The sequence below is a fragment of the Capsicum annuum genome, chromosome 11 (assembly GCF_002878395.1).
Source record: "Capsicum annuum cultivar UCD-10X-F1 chromosome 11, UCD10Xv1.1, whole genome shotgun sequence".
Taxonomy (NCBI): Eukaryota; Viridiplantae; Streptophyta; class Magnoliopsida; order Solanales; family Solanaceae; genus Capsicum; species Capsicum annuum.
Genome location: NC_061121.1, coordinates 11,619,745 through 11,633,329, shown reverse-complemented (window position 1 = coordinate 11,633,329; position 13,585 = coordinate 11,619,745). Strand labels below are relative to the sequence as shown.

Sequence of the window (13,585 nt, the reverse complement as noted above, 5' to 3'; positions counted from 1 at the left end):
CCTCATGAATCAGGTATTTTAGCTTTACCTCAGGAAGTTTGTATTGATATTTTTTGATGATATCTTTATGTACAACAAGTCGTCGCATAAGCATGTAGAGCACTTGGTCTTAGTGTTCAATACATTAGTATCCCATTCATTATATGTAAAATGGTCCAAATGCTCATTTGGTCAATCCAAGGTGTACTTAGGACATGTGATCTTTGCTGAGGGTGTATCTGCTGACCCGGCTAAGGTAGGAGCAATGATAGAGTGGCCTACTTCTTGCACTGTTAAGGCTCTTAGGGGTTTCTTGGGACTGACAGGTTACTATAGGAAGTATGTAGCCAATTATGGGAGCATATGCAGACCCTTGGAAGATCTATTAAAGAAAAATGCTTTTATATGGACTGATGAAGCTGATCAAGCATTTTCAGCCTTAAATTTAGTAATGTCTACTACTCTAGTATTAGCTTTACTGGACTATAATACAGAATTTATAGTTAAAACTGATGCTTGTCATTCTGGGATTGGGGCTGTTCTCTACAAAAGGGCAAACCTGTAGCTTATTTTAGTAAGGTATTGGCTGCTAAACACAGAGATAAGTCTATTTATGAGAAAAAATATATGGCTTTACTTAATGCGGTGGACAAATGGAGACATTACTTGCAATATAAACACTTTGTAGTTAAGACTGACCATCATGGTCTCAAATATTTGTTGGAACAAAGGGTCACTACAATAGTACAACAGAGGGGGTTAACTAAGCTTTTGGGACTTGATTATGAAGTACAATATAAAAAGGGGACAAAAAATAGAGTAACCGATGCTCTCTCAAGACAACAAGAAGGGGTAGTTCATACTAATGAGGCTCATCTTAATGCAATAAGTCTGACAATTCCATTATGGGTGCAAGATATTGTGAAAAGCTATAAAGATGATCCCATAGCTATGGAGTTGATAACTCAACTCTAAGTTGATAATTCTGACCCTATTCTATGGCATTTTGGTGCAGGAATACTAAAGAAGAAGGGAAAGATATATGTGGGATCAACTGGAGGTTTGATCTACAATTGATTCACATCTTTCATGATTCTAATTTAGGTGGCCACTCAGAGCAGCTTGGTACTCTTAAGAGACTATCCCAACTCTTTTATTAGCCCTTAATGAAGCAAATGGTGATACAAGTAGTGTCTGAATGTGATGTTTTTCAGAAAAGAAAGGATGAGAATGTGCCCTACCCAGGCTTACTACAACCCCTTCCCATCCCTGATCAGTCATGGAAATATATAAGTATGGACTTTATTAAAGGGTTGCCTAAGTCTAAAGGTAAGGATATCATTTTTGTGGTGGTTGATAGGTTTACAAAATCTGCTCACTTTGTAGCATTATCCTATCCTCTCACTGCCTTACAAGTTGCTGAAATATTTTGGAAAAAAGTTCATACTCTCCATGGTACCCCTGAATCCATCATTTCTGATAGAGATAGAGTCTTTATGAGTCACTTTTGGCAAGCTCTTTTCAAATTGAATGGGACTTAGCTTCTGTATAGCTTAGCCTACCATCCTCAAATAGATGGACAGGCCGAGAGAGTTAATAGGTGCATCGAGAACTACTTGAGATGTATGACAAGTCAAAGACCTCATCAATGGAAATTATGGCTTCATTTTGCTGAATGGTGGTACAATACTAACTACCACACTAGCTTATAATGCACTCCATTTGAGGCTTTGTATGGTTACTGCCCTTCTCAACTATCGATGGGTCCCTTACTAGATACCATTGTGCCTGTTGTTAATGATGTTATTATGAAAAGACAGCAAATGCAACAGTTACTGAAGGACAATCTCCTTAAAGCTCAGGAGAGGATAAAGCATTATGATGATTTACAGAGGAGTGAGAGAGAATTTTAGGTTGGTGATATGGTATATCTCAAGCTATATCCCTATCGACAATCTCTATAGCTCTGAGGAAGGTTTTAAAGCTCAGCTCCAAGTACTATGGCCCTTACAAAATCATTAGTAAGGTTGAACCGGTTTCTTATAACTACAGTTGCCGGCTGAAGCTAAAGTTCACCCAGTTTTTCATGTCTCTTTACTTAAGAAGAAGGTAGGGTCTAAAGTGATGGTTCAATCTACTTTTCCAATGACTACATATGATGGAAAGTTTTTAGTGAAACCAGTGGCAGTTCTGCAGTGATAAATGATCAAGAAGGGCAACGCTGCAGCTGTGAAGGTGCTCATACAGTGGTCCAACCTCCCTCCCAAAGAGGCTACCTGGGAGGATTTTGATTTCATATGAGCTAAATTTCCTGAATTTCATCCTTGAGGACAAGGATGTTTTGCAGAGGAAGAGTATGTGATGATCTGTATAGTGAATAACACAATATGTCAACAAAGTAAAATGAACGATCAGGAATAGTTTTAATTAAAAATGTCGCAAGGGCTTAGATTTTGCCAAGTCAGCTGCCAGCACAGCATATATTTGTTACAAGTTCTAACCAACTTAAGGAGAGAGACTATTCAGAAAGTATCCGTACTTTTCTCACCTCTCTTCCTTCTTCCATAATCTCATTTTCTCTCTTTGTCACTCTAATTTCTATCTCTTCTTATTCTGCCGATCCAAGCTATCAATGGAGGCCTGTTAGATTAGTTTCTTACGTTATTTTAGTGGTTCAGTTCATTGTATTTTTGTTTTTTGCAATTTAGTTATTAATCAGAAAATTTAAAAAATTGTTCCACTTTTTACTGCTTATTTCGATTAAATTGTTTGGAACTTGACAAAATGGAGAAGTAAACTTTGCCATGGTGAAAGGAGGCTGCAGCTTTTCTCCCAGAAGAAAGGAAGAAGACGCGTGTGTTTAAAGAGAGAGGCATTTTTTTATTTTTTTTGAGAAGAGAGAAACTTAGGCCTAGTTTTTAGGGTTTTAGGGGTGTTGTTGGTATTTTAGGTGGAATAAGTGAGGGTATAAAAGGTAGTTTAGGGTGATTGGAAATTAATTGGGTTTGACCAACTAATAAGAGCAAGAGATGTGGTGAGGCATGTGTTGATTGTGGAAGATGTGTTCCAAGCATGTGTTGGGAGTGTGTTGTGACTATTTGGTGCCTTGTGAGGCGCAAACGTGGTGTCTACATGGCAATGAGGTGAAAAAGGGAATAGAAAATATGGGCTTTATGGGTCATATCTGGAAATTGAGCCAAATTTTAAAAATATTATAAAATGGGCTGTTTTAAAAAATCTTTTTTCTTATGTTCTTTGGGGTTTCTAAATTAATTTAAATAACACAATTAACAAAAACATATTATAAATATCCAAATAAATGAAAAAAATCATTTGATGCTAAAATATATATAACTTAAACAAAATTGCACGATAAAACGATAATGTCTATAAAGAAAAAAATGTCACAAAATACTCATTCGATAAAAATTAATGTCTGTTTTTGCGAAAGTTTAGGAAATGCGACGATAATTTAAAATATAACCAAAATAGTAGTAGATGATAACAACAACAACAACAACAACAATATCGATGATTCTTAGTTTTAAAAATACAAATAGTTGCAGGACTTTCATAAACTCCTAATTATAGGAATATCATACATATATTTTTTTTAATCTATCAAAATTATTTAGAAGTGCAAAGAGATGACTTGAAAGAAAGGTTGGACAAATTAAATGTCAACATATATAGTATATTTTTTTATTAAATAAACATTGACGTTAATATATAATGATCAAAATCAACTTACCGTTTTTCAAATTATTTTTTCTTTATCTTAACCTGACAATTAGATTGTATAAAAACAAAAAGTTATTCAAACATTAATCAAATAGCAAAGCATGTGGAAAGAAATGTAGCAAAAGCTGTCATGGAGGAGTTCAGAAAGGGGACAAAATTTACTAATTCAGAGAAAAACCCCAAGAGACAGGCATCTACAATGGCTTTTCGACGAGACAGTAAAAAGAAAAAGAAAAAATAACTTGTATATTTATTCTATTACGTTTTTTATATATATATTTTAAGACTCATATTTTAGTGAAGACAATTTTGTCTATTGAGTAAATTTTTAATGAAGACAAAAAGTTCAAATAACATTTCCTTCACACTTTTCATATATTAGAGATTAGAGATAGAAAGTAAAGATTAAAAATTAGAGATAAGATATAACAGATCTCTACGGCAATACCAGTTAACTTCAGCCACCTTGTCAACTTTCCAAAGCTTTGGTATTGTTTCCCAAGGTGTAATACTAGATATGCTTTCTAATGTATAATCCACACCTACGACTCTTTCGGACTTTCTACCCTGGAAATAATAGCAATACAACATTAGATTTGATAAATAGTTTAAGAAAAATTATTTTTCATCCAAATTATCATAGTAGAACCTTACAATTTAAGGGCATACACATGTTGACATTCACGGCCATTTTATGGTTACAAGAGCGTCTTTTGAATGGTTTTTTTAAAGAGAATTTATAACACTGGACACATAATGCTCCAGCGGTCTGATCTATAATTAAAATAAAGGCTACATTTTACCTCACAGGTTCTATTGATTGGTCTTATTAATGTTTTTTTGGGGGAATTTATACCAGCCACTAGACAGTACATAGTATCTATCGATCTTTTATTAGGAGCAATTAATCGTAATTGAGGATAACTACAAACCAAGGAACTTGGACATCATCTCACCAATTCCAATAATGTCTTGTCAAATCTAACTTTGTGCTGCTATTATGAAATAGAAAGCATCCACAACACAAAAGAAACATTACCACACCTTTGAAAAGTTGACACAACGTATAATATAATTAGTTTAATTTCATCTCTCTCTATATATACCCTTATGAGAAAACCTTCTTCCCCAAATATTTATAAGAGGATGGTCCAAGTGAAGAGCGTAAGAAATTACTCTCTATACAACCCAAAGAAAAAGGATGGATTGAATCAAATCTCTATAATTACCAAGGTTTTTGGATAGAACCAAGAATAATTCAAGGTGTGATTGCATATCAACAGCGATTTCAAGCTCAAGATAGTAATATCATCCTTGTTATAAGTCCTAAATCAGGAACCATTTGGTTAAAATCATTTTTATTTGCTCTAATAAATCGAAAGAAACATCCTATTTTTAAACAAAATCACCCTCTACTTGTTTAAAACCCTTATGATCTTATGTCATCTTTGGAATTTAGACTCTATGCTGATGGTCATGACCCTAATTTTTCCATCCTTCACTTCACCTAGACTCTTGTCAACTCATTTGCCCTTTACTTCTTTACCAAAGTCTGTTCAAGATTCAAGAACCAAACTCGTTTACTTATGTAGAAATCCTAGGGACACTTTTATTTCTATGTGGCATTTTGCAAACAATTTAAGACTTCATCATAAAGATACCTATTCCATTGAAGAAATATTTGATTTTTTTTGTGAGGGGGTAATGCCTTTTGGTCCATTTTGGAATCACGTGTTGGATTATTGGAAACAAAGCACAGAAAAGCCTAATGAAGTACTTTTCCTGATGTATGAAAAAAATTAAAGAGCAACGCGAACTTCAGCTTAAACGCTTGGCTGAATTCTTGAAATGTTCATTTTCTATAGAGGAAGAAAATCATGGAGTGATGGATCATCAAATATTAAGAACGTGTAGCTTTGAGAATTTGAGTAATTTGGAGGTGAATAAAAATGAAAAATCGTCATCGATTGGAATAGAATATAAAGTGTTCTTTCATTAAGGGAAAGTTGGAGATTGGAAGGATTATTTTTTACTAAAGAGATAGTCTGAAACTCAACCATATTATTGAACAAAAGTTAGAAGGATCCGACAAAATTATATCGGTCACACATAATTTATGTCGTTCGCACTTTTCTAAAATGCACGTTGAATTCTTTAAAAGTTGTTTATTTTGAAGAATCCAACAAAATTATAGAAATATTTAAAGTGTCTCATCAACTTAGTTCACACCACTCATCATCCACATTTTGAATTTACACACACAATATAGCATTAAAAGGAGAGAGATTAGACAACTGGAGAGGTGCAGCGTTTAAACAAATCAACTCCACACATATCAAATCATATCATTGAAGATCACAACCACTCTAAATATTTCTTTGGGCACACAGGACATACAACCATATGCGCACAAAGTATTGAATGCATCATTGAATGCATGTAGGATCTTTCTACCTAAAAATGTAGCAATAAATTGAGCTCAAAGCACGGTCATTAAAAAAGGAACAGTTTGGTTCACTGAAGTTTGAGGTTCGGATCACAATGATTTATTATATGCAGTCTTATCGTATATTTATGCAAGAAATTGTTTCACGTCTTTAATCCGTGACCTTTAGGTCACTTGAAAACAACTTTACCAGTGACTTCAAGGCTTCCTTTCCACACTGAAAAATAGAAAAAAAAAAAACACAAGAATGTAACAAGATTCAACTAAGCCTAATCCTCCAAGCAGAACATCTTGATTAATAATTTTTTTTGATTTATTTGAGTGTGGAAGAAAAAATCTTGAACAAGATTCAACTAAGTCTGATCCTCCATTTAATAAAAAAATTATTTAATTATTAAATCAAAATTATTTAATAAAATTTTGAACATCTTTCATTTGTTATTATTTTATCAATATTCAACTATAAAAAACATTTTGATGCATTAAGAATTTATAGTACTTTTTTTTTATTAAATAAACAATGACATTAATATATAATGATCAAAATTTACTTACCGTTTTTCAAATTATTTTTTCTTCATTACCACACCTTTGGGAGTTGAAACAACCCACAGCAATAACTTTGTTAGTATCATATAAGTTCAATTTCATCTCTCTATATATATACCCTTATATACCCTTATGAGAAAACCTTCTATCATACAAACTAGAAGAAAACACTCAATCCTCAAAATCATGACAACATCTCAAACTTCTCCACTACTTCTTCCCAAATATTTACAAGAGGATGATCTAAGTGAAGAGTGTAAGAAATTACTCTCTGTACTACCCAAAGAAAAAGGATGGATTGAATCAAATCTCTACAAATACCAAGGGTTTTGGATAGAATCAAGAATTCTTCAAGGTGTGATTTCATGTCAACAACAATTTCAAGCTCAAGATAGTGATATCATCCTTGTTACAAATCCTAAATCAGGAACCACTTGGTTAAAATCACTTTTATTTGCCCTAATAAATCGAAAGAAATATCCTATTTTTGAACAAAATCACCCTTTACTTGTCAAAAACCCTCATGATCTTGTGCCATCCTTGGAATTTAGACTCTATGCTGATGGTCATGACCCTAATTTGTCATCCTCCACTTCACCTAGACTCTTGTCAACTCATTTGCCATTTACTTCATTACCAAATTTTGTTCAAGATTCAAGAACCAAACTCGTTTACTTATGTAGAAATCCTAGGGACACTTTTATTTCTATGTGGCATTTTGCAAACAATTTAAGACTTCATCATAAAGATACCACTACCATTGAAGAAATGTTTGATTTTTTTTGTGAAGGGGTGGTGCCTTTTGGTCCATTTTGGAATCACGTGTTGGATTATTGGAAACAAAGCATAGAAAAGCCTAATAAAGTACTTTTCTTAATGTATGAAGAAATTAAAGTGCAACCCAAACTTCAGCTTAAACGCTTGGCTGAATTCTTGAAATGTCCATTTTCTATAGAAGAAGAAAATCAAGGAGTGGTGGATCAAATATTAAGAATGTGTAGCTTTGAGAATTTGAGTAATTTGGAAGTGAATAAAAATGGAAAATCGTCATCCATTGGAATAGAATATAAAGTGTTCTTTCGTAAAGGGGAAATTGGAGACTGGAAGAATTATTTTACTAAAGAGATGAGTGCGAAACTCAACCATATTATTGAACAAAAGTTGGAAGGATCTGGATTGAGGTTTTTGTACATTTGATTAGGCATTAATATGCTTATGCCAATGGAATGGAATTATTTGTTTTGAAAGTCAATGTTGAAGTAGTTCTATTTGTGATTAATGTAACGAGTTAACATATGAAATTGCCCCCAAATAAATTTTCTTTGGTATGTATGTTGATTTGATCACAATCCATTGCTTTCCTTTAAATCTGATACTGGATTTTGGGGGTGCAATTGACAAGATTGAAGTTCTGTTTCTGTTTGAGTATGCTAATGATTTCAATTTTGGTTTAGTCTTGATTTTTTTTTTAATGTTATTACAATTTTTATGAAGGTTATCTTGTTAAAATGGGCAAAAAAATAAGCACCCCCCTCCTCCAAAAAAAACTTAATTGTGATAAAATGAAGGAAATTTAAAAACAACAATATGAAACAATAAAGTAGAAAAAAAAAAGTATAGAGCAAAATAGTGCATTTTGAATAGTATTTTGAACATTGATTAAAGGGAAGGTGATATGCATGCGTGGGACATCTTGAAGGTGTAACAGTTAATTACCCCGATAAATTGTGGAGATACAAAATAATTATATAAGAGTACATTTTAGAATACGATTTAATTTCATTTCCAAAAGAAAGAAATTACAAAAAAATAGTTTTTTCTTTTAACCTAGGTTTTAAGTTAATTACTTTTGAATTTTTACTTAGTCTAAGTTGTTAATTTTTCTTAGCCTAGAAATAGTTCAATTAATATTGTTTTTATCTTGATATTTAAATTTACCATTTTAGAGAGAGGAAAAAAAAGATCTACCAACAAGATGGCCATATTTGAGAGAATCCCTCTTTATCTTTTCTTGCAATAAACACATGCACTTATTTCAGTCCACGTACTCAATTCACACACAATTTTACACACATCATCACTCCACTCACATAATTTATGCAGGTCGCACCCTTCTGAAATGCACGTCGAATTCTTTAAAAGTTGTTTATTTGAGGAGTCCAACACAATTATAGCAATATTTTTAAAGAGTCTCATCAACTTAGTTCACACCACTCATCATCCACATTTGGATTTTGTTGGGATGGTTTTGGTGATCGACATGACAAATGAAACATGTTAGTTGAAGTGGTCCACTGAATCGATGTGCAGAGTCAAGGTAACACAAGTTCATCACTAAAGATGAAGTCAAGACAAGAGTGCTTGAGATCAGGACTTGATAAAATCGTAATGATTGATCACATGTGAAAAAGAAGAAGTTGTGTTTGAGAACAACACGTGAAGATAAGTGAAAGAAAGAGTTCCACTCAGATGAGGAAATTGACTTGAAGAAGGACTTTGACTTAACAACAAACTATGATGAGTTGAAGAGTCTAACTAAAGATAGAAGATTGATGACATGAAGGACTCTTTGAAAAGTTGATGTTAAATAAAGAAAGTGATTGACATAATCACTTACACACTTACAAAGAGAGCAACCATCGACCAAATTATCTCTATAGCTCCAAAGCTTGAAGGATTCATAGTTGAACTTGTTCTTATTACTTAGAGTTAAGGAGTCTTAGACTTCATGTATTAGGTTGGTTCTTGAGTTGTATGGTTTCTAGTCTCAGTAAAGTATAAATTGAGTTAGGAGTATTGTCTTCAAGTTAGGAAACTCGAAGACTTAGGAGCACCCATCTTGGGAAGGTTAGTGTTTTGTAGGAGTAGGAATTAGAAGTTTATAATTACTAGTATACAAGAGTCTTGTAATTTGTTGATTGTTGAGGCTCAAGTAATTTAGTGGAGTTAGAGTTAAATTCTGTAGAGGTACACAGGTCGTGTTTTCTTACACCTCTTTGAGCCGAGTGTTTTCCACGTGAAAATTCACTATGTTATTTACTTACTATTTTAGCTAGTTTGAGACACGTTAGTCAACCTGTCGATAGGCAGAAGTTAGGCTAAAATAAGATAATTAGTAGGGTATGTACTCTAACAAGTGTTATCGGAGGTTGTCTTAAAAAGGGTTAGCACCTAAGATAAAAATCATAATGATGAAATTCGCACCACCTACTAGTCACAGTGAAGGTCAATCCACTACTAGACCTCCACTCTTTTATGGTTGTCACTTCATTTGGTGGAAATCCAGGATGAAGATGTTTCTTCAAGGTAAAGAGTACGAGTTGTGGGACAGAATGACTGATAGTCCAACCATTCCAATGAAACTGGTTGATGGTGAACTGTAAGACCCTAACTTAGAATATAGAGTCCCACATCGGCAAAACACAGGAGGGATGCTGGGTATATAAGTAAGCAAGCCTAACTTCCTAGTGACGCATTTTAAAGCCATGCGGGCCTGGGCCCAAAGCGAACAATATCATTAGAGGGTTGGACTAAGGGGCACTCTCGAGCCTTTGCGGTTTGGGATGCCCATAGCGGCCAGGGCCTCGGGTTGGGTCGTGACAGAATAGTGTCAGAGCCGCTTCTGTGTCAGCCCTATCGATATGGGCCAGAGTTCAAACTGAGTGTATGCGAATCTCGATAAGATGGGTAAAACCTCAGTCCTGAGTGTAGGCAAATACCATTTAGTGGGGCAAACCTCAGCGAGGACGCTGAGTCCATTGGGGGGTGTATGTAACACCCCAACTTAGGATATAGAGTCCCACATAGAAAAAATATAGGAGGGATGATGGGTATATAAGTGAGCAAGACTAACTCCCTAGTGACGCTTTTTAAAGCCATACGAGCCTGGGCCCAAAGCGGATAATATCACTAGTGAGTTCGGGAGTTACAGGGGTGTCTTGGACCTTGATGGTTCGGGATGCCCATCGGCTAGGGCCTCGGTTCGGTTCATGATATGAATAAGTCAAGAAAGTGAGAAGTGAATTTATTACTAATGATTTGACTACTTTAAGTAAGAATATTGTAACTCCCCGAATATGGTACCCAAAATGCCACACGGTGCTCATAACCCCGAAGGACCACAAGCTAATCCATGACTGATATCTGTACTGAGCATTGCATAACATACTGTATAAATGTGGGGAAAAAGGATGAAAGTCCATAAGGTTCAAATATCTGATAAAATATAACATCTAGAAATATGGTATATCAATACAAAACCAAAACCAAAATAACTGTCTGAACATGCTATAGTCTGAAAGCCTCTAAACTGTCTGAATGTGAAGTTGATGGGACATGTCCCCAAATAACTCCAACTGCTGAAGTAAACTAAGTACTGAAAGAATGAAATAATCAAATAATAACATCCTCGAGTGATGAGGACTCACTGCTAGTCTGTCTACTGAACGTCTGATCTACTAAGGATGCTCTGGATTTCGTACTTTTGAACCTATGGTATAAAAATACCATAGCGCAATTGCATCAGTATGATTGAATATACTGGTACAAATGTGAGGTAGGTTGAATGGAAGGGGTTTATATGCATGAACAATACTAACTGACTGAATAACATGAACGTGAGAATACATGCGTGAATACGTAAACTGTGACTGAGATCATGACATCACTGAATCTGAATACTCATAACATAATTTTCGTATAATTGATATACTATTATCTGAATGACTGTGCCTTACAGTCTTATTTTTTGATGGAACTAGCTGAGTTCCGTACTGAACTATGTGATTGTATCTGATAGTCCTGGATTCTGTAGAACTATCTGAGTTTTATTACTGAGACTAAGACTAAGACTGTAACTATGGGAAGTAGTTATCTAACCGATATATACCTAATAAGCTATTATAGCTGAGTAGGGGTCCAATCTATAACCCTAATTGGAAGGGTGTCAATACAGCGCCACTGGTAAGGATAAGCTATGGGTGACCCTCATCTGATAGTGTCCCCAAAAGAGAATAGCGGGACCCTCGTATTACAGTGTTAATCCACCTCATCAACCCCCATCTGTCAGGGTTGATGTCTCAACCTATGCTGGATACATAGTTCTGGAACGCAAGGATTGCTTCTAAGGATCACACCCTCAACTGTCAGTGTGTTCCCTCATCCTTGGGTTCACTCGATGCTAATTCCTACCCCCATCTGAATAGACACTAAAACATGATTAACTAATCTGAACTGGACTGAGTTCAGTGAGTTTCGTTGACTGATGAAATACTACTGAGATTACTGAGTTAGTGAGATTTCTGAGATTTCTGAGATTACTGGGATTTATGAATTTTCCTGATTCATGGGTTTGACTGAATTCTACTGAGCATGGCTTGACTGAGAGTATCTTAAAAACTTACGCTGACTCTAGGCACACAACTAAATTATCGGATACAAGTACCCCTAAGACTCGATAGTATGAAATTGACAAGACATGACACTTCCTGGACTCACCACCATAATGTACAATCCGTACTACAATCATTGGGGAATTTTATGAGGCACTTGATTATCATGGTTTGGTATATGAATAGGAATGCATATACACATGTCATAATTTCATAGGGCTAATCTCATGAACAATCCATCAAACAATTTCAATGCATAATAATAACATGAAAGTCATTTTGAACATAAGGGTAAAGTATGGATTCATCAATTTGGTTATAATTGAGTCATAAAGCATGATTCTTGTTCTCTTGGGCATTTTTATCAAACACATTGCATGCATAACCTTAGGCTTAGGCATATACACTAGTTTATACATCATGGTTACTTTAGTCAACTCAATTTGAAAGTTTTCAACCCACGTACTAGCATAATTTCATAAAAAGTACATAAAGACTCCAACTTGGGATTCATACAAACACATCAGCATAATTAAAATCAACCCACCACATGAAAATCATAATTCATGAGTTTAAAATGAGATTCTTGAGCTTCATGGTAAAATAAACCCATAAATCAACACTTTACATACTTGGGTGGATGATTTTTTAAAGATTGGTGGAGGAAAGTTTGAATTCTTAACTTGGAATTAAACATCTACGGTTTCTTATTCTTGGGGATTAATCTGTGAGAGAAACCCTTATTTGGTGTTGTGGATGAATAAAGAAGTTATAAGCTCCGGTCTGGTATAATTAGGGGTTAAAACGGGTGGAAGAAGATCCAAATAACCTTTTAAACAAGTCTTAAAATTGCTGATCGAAAGTGGCGACGATTCGGTCCGTCGCTGGCTCGACGGTCCGTCATTCCATCGCATCGTACTTGGCCAGAACCTGAACTTTCTGCCATCTATGATGGTGACGGTTTGGGCGACGATCCATCACTAGCTCGACGGTCCGTCGTTTCTAACCGTCACACTTGGCCAGAAGATTGGTTCACTGCCTTAGCCGTGATGGCTTGGGCGAAGTTCCGTCATTAGCTCGATGGTCCGTTGGCCTGACCGTCACTTCTGGGCAGTTTCGACAGTTCTCTATAAAACGTCCATAACTTTTTACTCTGATATCGGATTTGGACGAAATTGGTATCGTTGGAAAGCTAATTTAATTTCCTACATGATAAAAAGTTAAAATTAGGGAAATTCTATCTGATTTAAACATTACTCATTTAGGAAGTCATCACTAACTCTTTTGGAGACTAGATTTGACTTAAAGAAAGTTTGGGGTATTACAAATGCGAAGGCTAAAAATATTTTAGTGTGTGGACTAGGTCCAGCTGAGTACAATAGAGTATCAAATTATACCATGGCCAAGCAAATCTGGGATGTTTTGATCAATGCACATGAGGGCACCACCCAAGTAAGAAAATTCAGAATTGCTTTTCTCT

General features: G+C 35.0%; 1 protein-coding gene and 1 pseudogene across 1 annotated transcript; both read left to right on the top strand.

The window, feature by feature from the left end:
• Window positions 1–244: 244 nt before the first annotated feature.
• LOC124888782 lies at window positions 245–5,894 on the top strand (annotated as a pseudogene).
• A 945-nt stretch (window positions 5,895–6,839) lies between these two features.
• On the top strand, window positions 6,840–8,168 carry LOC107848495 (cytosolic sulfotransferase 12). The gene has a single exon (XM_016693273.2). It carries the CDS (start codon window positions 6,848–6,850, stop codon window positions 7,910–7,912), a length of 1,065 nt encoding a protein of 354 aa, XP_016548759.2. The 5' UTR covers window positions 6,840–6,847; the 3' UTR covers window positions 7,913–8,168.
• The last annotated feature ends 5,417 nt before the right edge of the window (window positions 8,169–13,585 follow it).